This window comes from Phacochoerus africanus, chromosome 1, assembly GCF_016906955.1.
Source record: "Phacochoerus africanus isolate WHEZ1 chromosome 1, ROS_Pafr_v1, whole genome shotgun sequence".
Lineage (NCBI taxonomy): Eukaryota > Metazoa > Chordata > Mammalia > Artiodactyla > Suidae > Phacochoerus > Phacochoerus africanus.
In genome coordinates, this window is record NC_062544.1 from 59,560,661 (window position 1) to 59,578,075 (window position 17,415).

Genomic DNA, 17,415 nt, shown 5'->3' on the forward strand with positions numbered 1-17,415 from the left:
AAATAAAGTTCTTTCATAAGGGGAGAAATTCAAATGTTCCGGTGCTTTCTAACATCTATTTCATTTTTTTTCCCTTTTGCTAATTTGATAAGTAATTTACACCTACTGCTTCTAAATTAAATTTATAATCTACAAAAAACTCAAACACATGTATTAACTCATTTGATTTGCAAAACCTAAGTATTTTTTATCATACTTTCTTCGTAGATGAAAACAGAACAAGAGGCTGGCTTTTCTGGTGTCTATTGATTTGTGACTCGGGGACTCAAACCAGTAAGATGCTTTCCTTTCTTCCAGTCCACCCCACCAACTCTTATCAGCTGAAAAGATGTCCTCAAAGCGCCAAATGCTGTTTTAACAAGTAATAATGACCCAATAAATCTGTTAGAATTTCAAATTTGCTATACTCAAAATTTTAATCCAAGAAAGCAGGGTTAAACTTTTAAGAGTGCTAATTTTTAACAACACAAAAAAAGTTTTGAAAAGAAAAACAATTAGGTGATGAGTTCTGGTGATATTTTATTTAGAAAAACATAGGACACCCCCCCAGCCACAAAAATCTTAATTTTAACTTTTCTCTTCTAAATGCCACACTAATTAGACATAACTGGGTAATAAAAATATGTACACATTGAATACAAAATAAATATAAAACTGAAAACAATTAGTTATTCATGGATTCATTTTGCATTCCCACTGCTCATCTTCTGTTTCATTTTTCTTTGCCTTTTGTAAATCCTTTTCTTTCTTGCTTTCAAATCAACTTTTGGCTCTGGTTTTACCCACTGTATTTCTATTGGCTTCTCCTCAGCTGGCGTAACAAAAACATCTGCAGTGGGATCATGAGGAAGAATAGTCTTTGGTTCTTTCTTTCTCAGCTTCTGAACATCTTTCACTTGCTGTTTCTCTTTGTATTTTGCAGCTGTGATGGATCTTATAACACGCCGATGCTAGAAACAAAAAAATATTGAAGGTGCTTTCGAAGTAAAAATAAACGTTTGATATGAGGCAAGAACATTCGCTTAGGAAGAACCCTGTTTCCCTTCACCCTGCCATCATTTTAAAGAGCAGTATTGTGCAAGACAGTATGTTGCAAAAACCAAATTCAGTTTCACAGTTCACAGAACAATAATTACTCGAAAATTATTTGGCCCAAGAGTTCTGAGACACTAATGAACAACAAAAACAGCTTACCATGTTTGGTGACTGGTAATGAGGATTCTCATACAAAGTTGGTCCTCCAAAACTTCCCTGGAAAATCTTTATTAGATTTAAGACAAAACGGGGTCCGATTTCTACAAGAGCAGCATCTTCTTCTATGATCTTCAATAAAAAAGAAACATTTCATTTTGGGTTTGGATACATTACTCCTCAAAAGTATGCTGGCTATATCCTCATTAAAAATGTGCCTAAAGACTGAAGCAAAACTTGGCAAGTGCCAACTCATCAATATTTCTGACATATATTACTGGTTACAGATAACTGTCATGGGAAAATATGTTTTTTCAGTATGTTCTTTTAAAATTGAGTCATTTCAATGTAGTGTGTATCTTGCTTCTCACAATGCACGTCTTCTTGAAAAACTGGTTAAATGAATATTTAAAACTGCAACCTCAATAACAAAATGTATTAAAGCACTCTGTGGGGTACTCTTAAAATTCAAATCAACCCCTACATTATTTTTATACATCTAATTCAAATTATATGTAAAGGTATATAAAAAGATACATGTCAAAATTTATTTTTGAGTGGCTACTGACTGTGGAATTAATTAAGAGGCAGTTCCTGAACTACAAATGTTAATAATGTTGGCTCAGGTATGCCTGTCCTTAAAGGTTAAGGAAGGGATAAGTTTAACTCACACTGCAAGGTACCCAATACAACAACACATGCAGAAGAAGAGCCCAGTTTACTTCATATGCTGTCTGAAATTGTCCTGCTCTTCTCTTCCACCTCTCCGTGTTTCTGCAGACTTATTATCTTTCCAAACTCCTGCTTTGAAATTTCCAGAATCACCTTTCCTGAATGAGTCACTGTTATGACTCATCTGATAGTTCTCATCAAATGCTTTCTACAGAGGTCATGTTTTTCTAAGTTTTTTTTTTGTGGTTTTTTTTTTTTTTTTGTCTTTTTGCCATTTCTTGGGCCACTGCTGTGGCATATGGAGGTTCCCAGGCTGGGGGTCTAATCCGAGCCGTAGCCACCAGCCTACACCAGAGCCACAGCAACTTGGAATCCTTAACCCACTGAGCAAGGCCAGGGACCGAACCAGAAACCTTATGGTTCCTAGTCAGATTCGTTAACCACTGAGCCACGATGGGAACTCCAGAAGGAAGCGCCTGAACAGGGACTTGAACCCTGGACCCTCAGATTAAAAGTGTGATGCTCTACCGACTGAGCTATCCAGGCCTCTCTAAGTCTTAACTCCATGCTACCACTGGTAGATTCTAACCTCTTGGGAGAGAAACTTAGTTTACTCAATACGTTATAAAACCATATGCCTTTTGGGCTGACAGACATGTACTTAAGTTATAAGAGAGTAGGTATTTGCTACGAGTGTGTGGGGAAAAGAAAGCTATTTAAAAGAAAAGAATTTATCATTTGTATTTCCTGTCTACAAAACACTGTATGTATAGATCCTTGTTTATTTCAAAGTATAATTAAAAGTTAGTTAGAGCTAACCTGAAAGTTCCGAAACCATATCCTATTATCCAAAATGGTGAACGTAAACACATGGTCCACAAATGGCTGGCTTTTAGGATGATACCGTGGAGTACTAAAGATCTAGTGGAAAAAAGGACATGTTAGCTCTGCATTGTCCAATGTACCAGGTGTGTTTTAGATAGCTAAGTTAAAAGGAAGACGCTCATTAACAATACTTTACTAAAAAGCTTATAGGAAAGATACTTACCTGAATTAGGAGTTCTTTTAACAAAGCATAATGCGGTAATTCATCAAAAGCCTATAAAAACAAAGTGAACATATTTTTTGATAACAGCAAATCTTGTTTTGTTTAAAATTCGGTTGTGTTTTTAATGTTAACTAAGGTGACTTACACAACTACGTCCACTAAAAAACCATTCAGAGTAAGAAAATTAGACTCATACACTAAATGAGAAACTTACAGGGTCAAAAGACAAGAGAGGCCGAGAACCTTTCAAACAGTTTCCAGTCATCTTTAGTTCAGCTAAGGTATGAACTAGAAAAACAACAACAAAAATTATTATAACTTTGGCACATTCTCCCCAAAGATTATTTTCAATTTTCTCATGCATTTTTTTAAATTGAGTCAACTTACTATTTTGAACAAGGAATTTAGCAGATGGTCCATGGGGTGAATTTGAAAGCCTAAGAAATATAAAAGAAGCCTTTTCAACTAATTAGAATTTAGAATGTAGTAAAAGCTTTCTACTGATTCAGTTTAAAAGACACCATGTGCTTTTACTGTTCACACATTCCCAAACCTTATTTAATACATTCTTACCACATATAGAGATCTTGTTTTTTCTTAGCTTCAAAATAGATACATTTATTGCAGTTCTTCATTTCACAAACCTAAATGGAACAAAGTATAGAAAAATGAAGTAGATAATAAAAATAATTAAAGCTATTAATGCAATTAATATTTAGATGCCTCCAAAAATACTTTAGCCAGTTAACAGGCTACGAAGGTCTAAATCTAGGTAAATTTATCCACAGGAAGGTACACCAGGTGCTCTGCCCACCTCTTTGGTGAAAGCAGCTACTTCGTTTGGCCCACATTTTAACTGGTCTCACTTCTGATCACTGGGAACCTCTTCTGACTGCAGTACAGAACTATGTGTACAAACTACGAACACTAAAACAGATGCCCCAGAAGGAAAATACAGTTGTTATAGAACCAAAAACATCCTTTTTACTAGTTACTTTGATTTTTAACTCTTCAGCTTTGTAGTTTTAAGTTCAAGAAATTTAAGGTTTTTTTCTTCCTCATCTGTACTACCATTTCTGTGATTTGGTTCTGTAAAATCACTTAAGGGACTGATGAAAGGCAGGAGTATACAAAATCTATTTCTCGAATTAGTCTTCAACATCTTGAAGGCTTACAAAGTCACAACTAAGAAGTACACAAAAGCAATAAAGGAATGAAGGCCTGAATTATTTTAATATTCATAAACTAATAATATAGTAATTTTAAATTCCAAACTACTTGAGACTAAAAAAAATTCTTCAGTCCAATGCTTTTTTTACTGGTCTGCAAATAAACACAACTACACTAAGTTGCTTGTTTTCCAATTGAGCTTCTAATGCTGGCAACCCATAACCTGTTGATTTCTCTGATCTTCACTCAAAATTATACTACTTGTTTAGGGCCTTCTCCCCCATTAGAATCTAAGCTCCATGACAACAGAGGTGTTTTTTTTTTACACAGTGTTTCCAAAGAATAATGCCAAGATAGAGCAGAGCTTCAAAAACTTGTGCTAAATGAATAACAGAAGCCTTTCAAACAGCTAAAGAGCTAAATATTTTTGAGTTTTTAAAAATCTGATTTAAAATGAAAGTTTAGTCTTCAGCAATACTTTGCCTTCAGGAAATTTCAATATGCTTACTAAAAGAAGACAAATGTTAAGAACGATCAAAAAATAATATATACTGAAGCACTAAACTGTAAGAAACAGGCCTAAGTACTACAAAAATTTAGAAGGCAGATCATTAAAGTTAATAAAATTTGAGGTTCTTATACAAAACAACTTAAAAGTCACTGAATAATTTATTTTTTAATGAACTATTTTTAGCATTCCAAAATATTCTGTTCCTAAATACAGTGCTGTTAGAATATTTTAATTATGTTCTAAAATTACCTCGTTAATCACAAATAACTTATCTTTACGGTCCATTTTAGTATCTATAAAAAGAAAAAAGACAAGATTTCAAAGCTACTTCAATCAAATCACACATACTTTCTAGGAAATTATATTAAGTATTTTCTTAATCTTCAGTTTAAATGAGTTTATTAATATTCAAAATGATTAGACCTGAAAACACACGACGGATTTAAAAATCTTTTTTGGGGGGGGGCCACACCCATGGCATATGGAAGTTCCCAGGCTAAAATTCTTATTCTTTTTAAGTGTAAAAATAAGTGATTAAAAATAGTCTTCAAGAATTATAAAGCTCTAAGCAGTGTTTCTTGGACTTGTGAACAGGCATACCTCAGAGACACTGCTGGTTCAATTCCAGACTGCTGTAACAAAGAGACTATCCCAATAAAGCAAGTCATGCAAATATTTTGGTTTCCCAGTGCATATAAGTTATGTTTATACTATATTGTAGTCTTTAAGTGTACAACAGTATTACTTCTAAAAATACAATGTATATACCTTAATCTTAAACTATTTTATTGCTAAAAAAATGCCAATCATCTTGTGAGCCTCCAGTGAGTTGCAGTAGTAACTTCAAAGATCATTAATCACAGATCGCAATAACAAATATAACAGCAATGAAAGAGTTTGAAATATTCTAAGAATTACTGAAATGTGACAGATAGAAAGTGAGCAAATGCCATTGGAAAAATGGTGCCAACAGACTTGCTCAATGAAGGGCTGCCACAAACCAATTTGCCAGAAAAAAAAAAAAAAAGAAGAAAGCCAGCAAGCAATAAAGCAAACCACAACAAAAGGTATGCCTGAATTCTATTAATTCCTTTCAAAGACTGGAAAATTCTCACAAACCACAAACTGTGTTTTACAACTTCAGTTTAATTAACACTCATTTAGGAAGTAGTATAAATAAAAATTCCCTTATTAGTTTCAGAGATCTGAAGATATAACAACAGACCTCACTTTGAAAAACACTAGTCTAAAGAACTACGTTATTACCTAGAATTAAAACCAAAAGCACCTCCCCACACAGGCACAAAAAATAGCTGCATGAGGGCACTGTCACAGTTCTAAACCTCAACCTAGACGCTCTTCATGTGCCTGTAAGATACCCCATTGCTAAAAAGAATAGCTTGCCATTTAGGAGTAGGCTGAGTCCCAATTTAAATGTGCCTGAAATCCTACTCCAAGCCCATTAAGATTATAATAACAACCGTTTTTTTAAACACAGCAATACATGGCAGTCCTGAATCCTTCAGGGCAAACCAGTTCAGGACCTCTGAGAACATTACAATGACGGCATTCCTGGACCTTTAAGAAATGTTTAGCTAGTTAGGATATCTGTTTAAGCAAGTCAAGAGAGTATTTAATGAATTTTCAAAGAATTTCTAACAAAATAATAATTGGAAAAATTTTGGCACTGAACAGATAAACTTCTGAAAAGTCATGTTTCTTTATCTGACAAGGCTGAACAAAGTGCGACTTGAAGTGAAAATATATATAAATAGGTGAGTTTATAAATACAACATTTTCAGGTTTTAGGGGATTGAACTTGGGCCACAGTAGTGAAAGCACTGAGTCCTAACCACTACATCACCATGGAACTCCCCATAAATACAAAATTTTAAAGTCTATGCTATAAAGATACCTGCTTTAGAATGAGGCATCAACATTCTCAAGTCTTGCATTAAATGTCTTGTTCTGAAATTTATTCCTCTGGAAGAAAAGATGAGAATCCGTTCCTTATTTTTCCACTTGCCCTAAAAGAAAAAAAAATTTGAAAAAATTTAAAATTTCACAGTGAATCTATCTCATTTGTTTGTTTAAAGATAAAAGCTTTCAAGTAGCAAGCCAAATAATTCTGACCTTAACCTTTAATTCAATCTCTCAGTGGCATTCACTGACCCCAGCTACCCAGATATACTCTTCTTGGCCTTCTTTCTTTTGTTTTTTTTCTTCTTCAATCTCCAATTTGTCCTCCTGCCTCTAAAGATTCTTTCTTAGCCCTCTTTTTAAATTTCTGATCTCTCCAGGACAGAGTTCTCAAAATCATTCCCAGTTTCGACTGTCAATTCTACATAAAGGTAAGGGACTCTTTCTGGCCCTAATACCCAAGAATCTGACTTACCTCAAATTCAACTTCAGAATACCAAACTTTAAAATCTGGTAAATTACCTTGCTATTTATTTTTCTGATGATGTCACCATCACTTCAATCCCCCACACTTTGAATCTTCCACTTTCCTTTATTCTCTCATATCATGAGCACTAATAAATGCTGTCAACTTCTGTTAGCAACAACTCTTAATCATCTTCTACTGATACTGCCTTCACTCAGATTCTTAAAATCTCACATCATTTCCTCATCTCCTTAATGCTAGTCTTCCCATCCAGGAGCTCCTCCAGTAGATATGGCAGACTAGCACCTGCTTAACTTTTTCTACCTGACTATTGTCCCAAATCAACCTTACACCCTAGCCAACTTGGCTGTATTTTTTAAACTTTCAGCACTTTGTATACTTCAACGTCTTTGATCAGTTTCTCCCTCTCTCTTCCCCTTTCCGCCTCTCCTTTGCATTGCTCCTTCCCCTTTCTGAAAAATCAGAATTTTGCTCTTACCTTAGGATCTAGCTCAAAGGCTAAATCAAATCCTTCATAATCCCTAACCTGTTTATTCTAGAGCAATATTTACCTTCTTCATTTAAATATAATTTTTCATTTATAACTCAACTCATAGATCCTTATCGTATTTCTTTCTAGCTCCTAAAAGAGAACGCTTAACATTTACTGAAAATCTAACAGAAGTCCTGCTTATTTTTCATAAAAAGCAAATCATATTTTCTTCCTTTCAAACTGCAGGTGAGAAAAGAGCTCAAAACGTCCCTGTTAAGAGCAGGGCTACAATTCAAGCTCATCTTTCATTCCTCAAAGCTCACTCCTTTCCCAATGCTTGCCACCCCACCAAACCATTAAGGGTCATTTATCACTCGCTAGCGCGTCAAACAGAGATCTGGCAAAGCTGAAGGTCGACAGAGAAGTTTATGAAACAAATGTTAACTCTAGTCTCCACAATATTTGACCTGGCTTAAGGAGCTCTCAGTCGAATTAAAGTTAGCAGCAACTTGTGCTCACCTTCTTTTGAACAAAAACATATAAGTTCCTAGTTTCCTTCTAAACTGAAGTAGTCACATTCTAGTTTTGCAATCCCAAGGCAGGGGAAACCTAACTTCTCACCGTGCCCGGCACGTTAAAACTTCGTCGAATACAAGAAAAGCTCACGTTATCTTGTCTAGCTTTCATTACCCCGAGATCAAGCAAGTCAAATTCACAATCCCAAGAAAAGGAACTTTTTAAAGGGCCACATAACAAGCTTTAGGATTCCTAACTAACCATACCTAACTATGTCGGTATATGGAAGTATTAATCTAACGGATACACTCAATAGCGAGGAATGACTCTAAAAGGTAAAACTATTACTCTCCAACAACAACAGCAGCAATAAGGGGAGTAAATGGAAGACTAAACGCTGGAATTAAGACCCTCAAAGTCGCTTCTCTGTGACCCTCTAAGAGCTCTGAAGCCCACCCAGGTGCTCAGCCCGCCGCCTCTAGGAGGGCAGCCATGTGCCCAAGCTTTAGCTATAAACCTGGTAGCCAGTCCAGCCGGAAGGGCTGAAAACGACCTCCAGGAACACCTCAGAAACTCCGAAACCCGCAGAGCCATAATCAAATAGGTAGCCTCAGAGAAGGCGTGTGGAGCCGCGGCCGCAGAGCCCACTCTACCTTGCAAACCGGGCCTGGAATACGATTTCTATCTTCCTCCTCCACTTCCTCTGCCACCTCGCTTGACTTAGCAGGCGGCTTGGCGTCTTTTTCGCTTCTTTTCAGCTTTTTCGCCGGACCAGCCGGGCCTCCACGCCGTTTCCTCTTGGTTGCCGCCATCTTGCCTCCCGCCATCTTGCTCCCCAGCTTCTCTCTGGGCCTTCCTTCCGGCTGGGCCGCTCGCTCCGCTTTCCCATCTCTATGGTCCCGGGGCTGGGCTCGGCAGTCCTCCAGCTCTATGGTGCCTCTTTCCGGTCTCTGTGGTACCGGACGCAAGACTCTCTAGGCTTTGTCTATCTCTGTGGTGACGGTGCTGACGGGGCTGGCGGGTCTGAAAAGAGTGGCGGGAGCCGCTCCACTTCCTCCCCGGCTGCCAGGGAGCTGCGTCCCGACCCCAGAGGTGGGTTTGGGCGCTTGGCATATCGAGACTAGTAAACGAGTGCAGTCCCGCGGCGGGTTGGTGCGCCGCGTTGTCTGGGGCTTTTGGAGGATCCGAGGACCACCCCCACCCCTTGTCTGTTAGGGACAAGGTTGGCTGCGTCGGGCAGCTCAAAACCGACTCTTTGGTGATACGCAGCCTCATCTTGGCGTGGCGAAGCTGGCCCGAGTAGAATGATGTTGTTGTTGTTGGGTGTTTTCATCGTTCAGTTTTTCATGGTTACTGTCGTCTTACTGAAGACGAGGAAACCGTAGCTTAAAGAGATAATTTCCCCCAAAGTTAGACAGTTAAGTAGTAGAAGTGGGGTTCAATCCCTGGTCGATCGAGTTCACCGTCCAGGCCTCTTCCACTTGGCTCAGCGCAGGTTGAGATCGCGGGCTTAGCCAGCATTGACGGGAGTTTGTCTGATCTCATCAGGTGTTCCGCGACCAGGGGGAGCAGGTGTTGGCACCAGGAGCCGCCCTCCGGGCGGAATGCGCAGTGAACCATGCCCCTCCTAACACAACAGATCCCAGATGAGAATGATTACAGTTTAGTGGCCAGCCTCGACAACGTGAGGAATCTCTCCACTATCTTGAAGGCTATTCATTTCCGAGAACATGCCACCTGTTTCGCTACTAAAAATGGAATCAAGGTCACAGTGGAAAATGCAAAGTGTGTGCAAGCAAATGCTTTTATTCAGGTATGAAAGTAGTCACCTTAAAGCCTGGGACTTAGTGATATTCTTCACCCCAGTCAATGAATCTTCACCCCAGACAATGAAGGTCTTAATTGATATCATTTAAGTTAAAGAGCAAAATATCATTACTTGAATTCTTTTTCTCTCCTGGTAACAAATTCTTCTGCAATCTTGTTTAACAGAGATAATGGTTAATAATAATAATAATGTCTAGAATATATTAAGTTAAACTATAGGCCGGGCACTCTTCTGAGCGTTTTATATGTTTAACTCATTTAATCCTCAGAGAATAGACCTTTGAGGTAGGTTCTGTTATTATTCTCATTTTTACGTATGTGGAAACTGAGACACTGTTAAGTGATTTGTCAACAGTCCTACAGCTGGCAAGTGGCTGAATTTGGATAAGAACCCAGGACATTTGTTTCCACAGCATATGCCCTTTACCACTACCTCCCTATGATTAAAAAAAAAAAAAAATCCCTTTTATTGGTTATAGTATAATCTACTCTTAAAAGTAATATTTGAATAGTTCAGATAGGATTTCAGATTTAGTTCAGAATTTTTTTGGAACACCTAAGTGCATGGTATGACCTTGGGTATAGAGGGATAAATAAGACATGGTTTCTGTCCTCAAAAGAAGCTGAAGACCAGTATCACTCGTGCATTATCTGATTGACTAGTGTCTGAATGACCTTAGCCAAGTTTATGGGCACACAGAGAAGACAAGGGAGAGTCAGGTGGGGGATAGTTTAGCTCCTCGAAGCTAGATGAAGGACCTTTCATAAAGTTTTGCATGGGACCAAAATCATTCTTACACCTAATGAATCACAGTTGAAAAAGTTTAAGAGGTTTTTCTTGGTAATCAAAAATTATTTTCATGGTATTAGCACAATATTGTTATTTTAAAAACATATAGAGTGAAATTCAGAACCTTATATAAGAGTTTTCATCCTTTAATATACATATACATTTTCACTTTTTTTTTCCATAGGCTGGAATATTTCAAGAGTTTACAGTTCAAGAAGAGTCTGTTACTTTTCGAATTAATTTAACCGTCCTTTTAGACTGTTTATCTATTTTTGGATCAAGTCCTATGCCAGGTGAACTATTTTATTATCATTATAACAACATAAAAACATTATACATAATGGTCAGAAAAATACAGGAAAAGTTATTAGAATATAAGTAATATAAACTTTACTTTAGAAAATTAATTACCAATTCATTTTTCATTTGTTACAATCATGGATTCTGATTTTTCACAATATTAATAGAAAGTATGCTTACAGTTCATTTCATACTTGGAAAAGCATTTACATTCATCTTTTTTTTAATTTTTTAAATCTTTTTAGGGCCACACCCAAGGCATATGGAGGTTCCCAGGCTAGGGGTCGAATCAGAGCTGTAGCCGCCAGCCTACACCAGAGCCCCAGCAACTTGGGATCTGAGCCACGTCTGCAACCTACACCACAGCTCACAGCAACGCTGGATCCTTAACCCACTGAGCAAGGCTAGGGATCGAATCTGTGTTCTCATGGATACTAGTCAGATTTGTTTCCGCTGAGCCACGACAGGAACTCCACATTCATCTTTTTTTAATTTACAAAGCTTTTAGGATGTTAAATTGGAACTAATCAAAAGAAGATTTTGAACATATCTTAAATGTCTTTTTTTTTCATTGAAGTATAGTTGACTTAAAATGTTGTGTTAATTTCTGCTATACAGCAAAGTGATTCAGTTATACATATACATTCTTTTTTATGTTCTTTTCTGTTATGGTTTATCACAGTTAAATATCTTCAACATTGTGAAATATGTTTTAATTGCTTATTTTTCCTAACTTGTCCAGAATTACCATGTTAGTGGTAGAGAAAAAGAGAAACCATTTCTCCTGACTCCCAGTTAACTATGTTTGAAATGTTCTTTTTTTCTTTAAACCCTGTTTATAAATTGTGTTTATTTCCTTAAATGCTGCTTTCCTTTAAAATATTTATATATATTTTAGGAATAGTGAATTTGGTTGCTATAGATATAAAAACTACAAGGAATCCCCAGAAGAATGATTTTATTTTGCAGGAAAAGAGTGATTTCATTTTGCAGGAAAGGGAAAATTCAGTAATGGTTCTCTAGGAAATATATTTTAATTGTACTGTCCCTTTATTATTGGAATTGATTAAAAGTACACATTTTCTAATGCAGTGTTCCCCAACTGGTTTTCCATAAAAGCACCTGCCTTCTCCCATTCCTCACTCTGATTGTCCACCCAGTGAGGGAGAGGAGCTAGCATGTCCTGTCATGTTCTCGTTCCTCTCTTGTGGTTTGCAGAGGTAAAGCCCTAACCAACTTTAACCCAATTAGATCTTAACATGTAAGGAAATGTAAAGATTATCTCCTAATAAAAAAGGTTGGAAGGATCCTTATCACAGTAAATACTCTGTGTATTATCTGTCATATCAAAGAAATGCATCATTGCGCAAAATGAAACTTTAAGAAAGCCATAGTCTACAGCATGGACCTGCTGTATAGCACAAGGAACTCTACCCAATATTCTGTGATAATTTATGTGGGAAAAGAATCTGAAAGACAGTGGATATATGTACACATGTATTAACTGAAACATTGCGTTGTAAAGCATAAATTATCACTTTAATTTTAAGTCAATTATACTTCAAAAAAACTTTAAAAAAAAAGGAAAAAAAACACAATAGCATAGCCTAGGAGTTCGCATTGTGGCTCAGTGGGTTAAGAATCCGACTGCAGTGGCTTGAGTTGCTGTGGAGGTATAGGTTCGATCCCTGGCCCAGCACCGTAGGTTAAAGGATATGGCGAAGGTCCCTGGCCTGGGAACTTCCATATGCTGCAGGAGCAGCCATTAAAAAAAAAAAAAAAAAAGTAGCATACCCTATTCTACAACAATTATTACATGAAATACTGGGCCATATAGATTCTCTTTCCTGAAGTTGTCTATATAATCAACTAGCTATTTCTAAGGTGGTTTTTGGGCAGTGAATCAAAGAGTTACATTTTAGTGTGATTCCCAGTTTTCTTACTTTTTTTTTTTTTTGTCTTTTTGCCTTTTCTAGGACCGATCCTGCGGCATATGGAGGTTCCCAGGCTAGGGGTCGAATCGGAGCCATAGCCACCAGCCTACGCCAGAACCACAGCAGTGCGGGTTCCGAGCTGCATCTGTGACCTTCACCACAGGTCACGGCAACACCAGATCGTTTACCCACTGAGCAAGGCCAGGGATCGAACCCGCAACCTCATGGTTCCTAGTCAGATTCGTTAACCACTGCAACCACAACAGGAACTCCAAGATGTGATTCCTTCTTATAAAGAGATGCATACATATGTGCTAGAAACTGGGCAGGATAAAATATTTTTGCGTTTTATGTATCATTTGGGGAGAAGCTGAACCCAGAGCTATAAAACTAAGCCAAAAGTATGATTTATCTCATTGCAGGAACTTTAACTGCACTTCGGATGTGTTACCAAGGTTATGGCTACCCTTTGATGCTATTTCTGGAAGAAGGAGGAGTGGTGACAGTCTGTAAAATCAATACTCAAGAGCCTGAGGAGACTCTGGATTTTGACTTCTGCAGCACCAATGTTATTAATAAAATCATTCTGCAGTCAGAGGGGCTCCGTGAAGCATTTTCTGAATTGGATATGACGAGTGAGGTCCTACAGATCACCATGTCTCCCGATAAGCCTTATTTCAGGTACTTGATTAAGCAGTGTGGTTAATCTCCTTTACACCATCTCCCTACTTACACATTTGCTTAGGTGCTGAACATTTATTATCCAGGATATTGGAATCTTCAGAACTTTAGAGAGCTTTTACTTTTTCTTTTTTCTCTTTCTCCATCTTTTTAGGGCTGCACCCGCGGCATATGGAAGTTCCCAGGCTAGAGGCCAAATCGTAGCTGCGGGCCTATGCCACAGCCGCCACAACATGGGATCCAAGCCGTGTCTGCAACCTATACCACAGCTCATAGCAAGGCGGGATCCTTAACCCCTGGAGCAAGGCCAGGGATTGAACATGCATTCTCATGGGTTCATTACTGCTGAGCCATGATAGGAACTCTGAACTCGCTATTTACAACTTCATAGGTAGTGTTGGTTTCTAGAAGAGTAGCCCAGTCTCCTAGTTCATAAACCACTGGTCTTTCCATTGTTGTACTAGTAACTTGTAGGTAGGTTGCATCATGAGGAAAATTGGACTTAAACTTTTGGAAAAGGTGTTTGTGTTATATGGTATCTCTCTCTCAAGTTAGTGTAGGATGAGAAAGGAAGTAGGTTTTTACTCTATACAGCTCATTCAGTAAGGATCCATTGATCACTAACTGTGTGCATATTTGCCTTATTAAGCACCACAGGAAGGAACAGCTTAAAGTCAAGATGAAGAGGATATGTGTGAAACAGCTTAGAGAGAAGAACATTACATGCCATTAAGTTCCAAAGTAATGTACATAGATCCTTAGGGAACCATTTCCTGAGTACTTAGGGAGGAATGGTCATGGTGAGCTTCCTCAGAGAGGGCAATTTTCAGCAGCAACACAGTGTCCAAAACTATCAAGATGCTTCTCATATTTTTACCCAACAAATTATGAAATGGCAAAACTCTCTGCAGGATTAGAATCAATTTAGAGAGAGAATTTTAGTATTTCTTCCCTTTTGAAATATTTCAGAATATTAAAGAGAAAGTACATACAGTAGGAGAGATGTAATTTTTTTTTTTTTTGTATCTACTTTAGAAAAACTGCAGGCCCTTCTTGTGGGTTAGACAGTTAAAAATTTGACGCAAGATTGGTTAAAATGTTAACCAGAATAGAAATTGATGCAACCCTACTTAAGCAGTGATGTGAATGAAAGTTCCAGGCACTTAAGCAGAGTATTTCAGAAGCTCCCCATCTAAATGATCTCACTCAGCCTGGGCAACTAGATGGATCATGCTAACTTTCATCTCCCATGTGGGAAATTGTTTAGTGGTGGGGAAATGGAAGTTGAAATATTTTTTTCTAGCTATGTTAAACTTAAGGAACCTATGACACTAGGGAGTAGTTGGACACACACATCCAAGCTCAGGAGATGCATCTCGACAGGAAATTTACATTTGGGAACCATCATCGTGACTGGGCATGGATGACATAGCTCAAGGAAGGAAGTTGTGTTAGCAGAGAGAAAAGAGGCTCCTGGGGGACCCCAGCCCCTAGGTCTTCTCTTGCTATGCTCATAGAGAGCTCACTCATGCGTCAACCCCACAGCAAATGAGCGGTGAGTTCCTGCAGACTAAACATACAAACATTCATTCACAAATTGTCTACACTGCTGATATTATCAAGCATAGAAAACCACAAGACAACCTGAGGGGCAGTCTGAGATACAGAAAAGCCCTAATTGCTTGGTGTGGCCGTCAAGAAAGTAACAGAACCCCAGGCTTGCAGCTGATGTGGATCAGGGCTGTCTGTTGCTCCTCAGCTCACCCCTGGATGTTATTTTTAAGCTAAGGATGAAGACAAGACAGTATCAGAGTAGACTTAAGGCCATGAAACTGGGACAAACTTGCTGGATTCCTTTTGTGACTTTTTCCAAACCCATTTATTAGTTGCCAGCTCTTCCCTACTCCTCTACTCTCCCCTACTCCCCTACAGTATCCTACAGGCATCTTGTGTAATTGTTAAGTGTCTTGTCGGCAGGTCTTTACATACCTGTTTCACTCCCAGAGTGAGCTGCTTGAGGAAGTGTTTTCTTATTTGGATCCTAATGTGGCTTTTTGTTGCACCAAGGAATAAATGAGTTTCTCCTTTTCCACTCTAGGTTATCTACTTTTGGGAATGCGGGAAGCTCCCACCTTGACTATCCCAAAGATTCTGATTTGATGGAATCATTTCACTGTAATCAGACTCAGGTCAACAGGTCAGTTTTTGTTTTTTTGTTTTTCTGTTTTTTTTTTGTTTGTTTTCCTCTTTGTCGGTTCTTAATATAGAGGTTGCCATCGGTGATGAAAGTCGGGTTAAATACCACATTTCTATTAAATAAATTTTTAAAAACTTTCAACGTGTTACTAAAAATGTAGCATTTTAAAAAATAAACAGATTGCTGGGTTTACTTGGGGATTTGGGGTTGTAATAATAGTGGGTGAAATTTTTAAAATGAAGAGAAAGTATTAGCAAATTGGACAAGTATTTGATTTTATTATTTGCTACTTGGTAGTTCTTGGCTAATTCTTGTCTTTTACTTTGGATTATGAACACTGCGTTAAGTGTGTCCAAATAACAGCATTTTATTTGCTCTCCTACAGATACAAAATATCTTTATTGAAACCCTCTACAAAGGCGCTAGTCCTGTCTTGTAAGGTATCTATTCGGACAGATAACCGAGGATTCCTCTCATTGCAGTATATGATTAGAAATGAAGATGGACAGATATGTTTTGTGGAATATTACTGCTGTCCCGACGAAGAAGTTCCTGAATCTGAGTCTTAAGTATGGCAGTTCACTGTGCCATTTATTTATGTACACATTCAGGGTAGGTCATGTTCTGTTCTGAGTGTAATACTCATGATTTCTTACTGAATCGTCTATGGGGAAGAAGCATGGAAAAGACAGGAGTAAAGTCCCTGTCCCTTAATAACTGCTGTATATTTGGTAAGTGATGTGTTCACGTAATCACAGAATATCCAGTACCAGGCTAGCTTGTGGTTCTGTCTTTTGAATTTTTGGGAATCATTATGAGTCAAGATGAACACATTTTATGTTTTACTTTTTTAAAGTAGGATAGTCAGTCCAAGAGTCTAAAACTTTAAAGTTTGATAAAGCCATATCTGAAATGTTCTAGTGGCATATGGGCATCGCTTACTAATTGAAATTCTGAAGAACCTGTTTTAAAGCAGTGGTTCTCAAAGTGCCACACCTAGGTCACCTGGAAACTTGTCAGCAACTCTGTGGGTGAGCCAGAAAAAAATCTGTAGTTTAAAAAGCTCCCCCACCCCGCAGGAGATTCTGATGCATGCTGAAGTTTTAGAACCACTGTTTTAAAAGATAATTTTTTTAAAAAATAGCAATTTAATTGCATTAAAGTGACTGCCTTGTGATTTCTTCACAAATGTTCTGAAACTTAGGCATCACCGAACAAGTCTGAATATATGATTTGTTTTTAAAGTGTACATTTTTGAGGACAACTATGAACAAGATATAAAACAGTCTTCAGAGTTAGAGATTTTCATCTTGTTCTGAAAGCTGTTTGGTATAGTAAGTACTTATTAGCTACCCTATATTTGCCTATAAGAGTTTCTCAACCAAACCAGGGTGTACAAAACCAGTTATTAAGTGATTTTACACTTTGAGCAGTTGTCAATGAAATAATTTTTGTCATATGTAGATATTATTTAATAAAGTATATTTACTGAAATTATCAAACTTGTTTTCTAGTAGAAAAAACATATAACTAAAATGACGTTTTTGGGAGTTCCTGTTGTGACTCAGTGGAAACGAATCTGATTAGTATCCACGAGGATGTAGGTTCGATCCCTGGCCTTGCTCAGTGGGTTAAGGATCCAGCGTTGCCATGAGCTGTGGTGTAGGTCGCAGATGCGGCTCGGATCCCGCATTGCAGC

General features: G+C 37.8%; 2 protein-coding genes and 1 non-coding gene across 3 annotated transcripts; 1 reads left to right on the forward strand and 2 right to left on the reverse strand.

Annotated features, from left to right (window-relative positions):
* Positions 1-499: 499 nt before the first annotated feature.
* On the reverse strand, positions 500-8,847 carry BRIX1 (biogenesis of ribosomes BRX1). Its single transcript, XM_047767296.1, has 10 exons — positions 8,641-8,847; positions 6,508-6,619; positions 4,842-4,885; positions 3,485-3,555; positions 3,299-3,348; positions 3,126-3,199; positions 2,912-2,962; positions 2,683-2,784; positions 1,195-1,323; positions 500-950 (listed from the first exon to the last, which is right to left on the reverse strand). Exons 1-10 carry the CDS (start codon positions 8,812-8,814, stop codon positions 681-683), a joined length of 1,077 nt encoding a protein of 358 aa, XP_047623252.1. The 5' UTR covers positions 8,815-8,847; the 3' UTR covers positions 500-680.
* TRNAK-UUU (transfer RNA lysine (anticodon UUU)) lies at positions 2,337-2,409 on the reverse strand. Its single transcript has one exon. It is a non-coding gene; the product is annotated as a tRNA-Lys (tRNA).
* A 90-nt stretch (positions 8,848-8,937) lies between the features above and the next one.
* RAD1 (RAD1 checkpoint DNA exonuclease) lies at positions 8,938-17,213 on the forward strand. The gene is made up of 6 exons (XM_047767310.1): positions 8,938-9,079; positions 9,536-9,800; positions 10,789-10,897; positions 13,261-13,519; positions 15,618-15,716; positions 16,102-17,213. Exons 2-6 carry the CDS (start codon positions 9,606-9,608, stop codon positions 16,283-16,285), a joined length of 846 nt encoding a protein of 281 aa, XP_047623266.1. The 5' UTR covers positions 8,938-9,079; positions 9,536-9,605; the 3' UTR covers positions 16,286-17,213.
* The last annotated feature ends 202 nt before the right edge of the window (positions 17,214-17,415 follow it).

Excerpts from the sequence above, each read along its gene's own strand:
- BRIX1 (XM_047767296.1), bottom strand. The coding sequence starts at position 8,814 with ATGGCGGGAGGCAAGATGGCGGCAACCAAGAGGAAACGGCGTGGAGGC. Across the intron at positions 3,349-3,484 it reads AAACAAGATCTCTATATGTG|GCTTTCAAATTCACCCCATG; the intron begins GTAAGAATGTAT and ends TATATTTCTTAG. Across the intron at positions 2,785-2,911 it reads TAAAAGAACTCCTAATTCAG|ATCTTTAGTACTCCACGGTA; the intron begins GTAAGTATCTTT and ends TTTTTCCACTAG.
- RAD1 (XM_047767310.1), top strand. The coding sequence starts at position 9,606 with ATGCCCCTCCTAACACAACAGATCCCAGATGAGAATGATTACAGTTTA. Across the intron at positions 9,801-10,788 it reads AAGCAAATGCTTTTATTCAG|GCTGGAATATTTCAAGAGTT; the intron begins GTATGAAAGTAG and ends TTTTTTCCATAG. Across the intron at positions 15,717-16,101 it reads AATCAGACTCAGGTCAACAG|ATACAAAATATCTTTATTGA; the intron begins GTCAGTTTTTGT and ends GCTCTCCTACAG.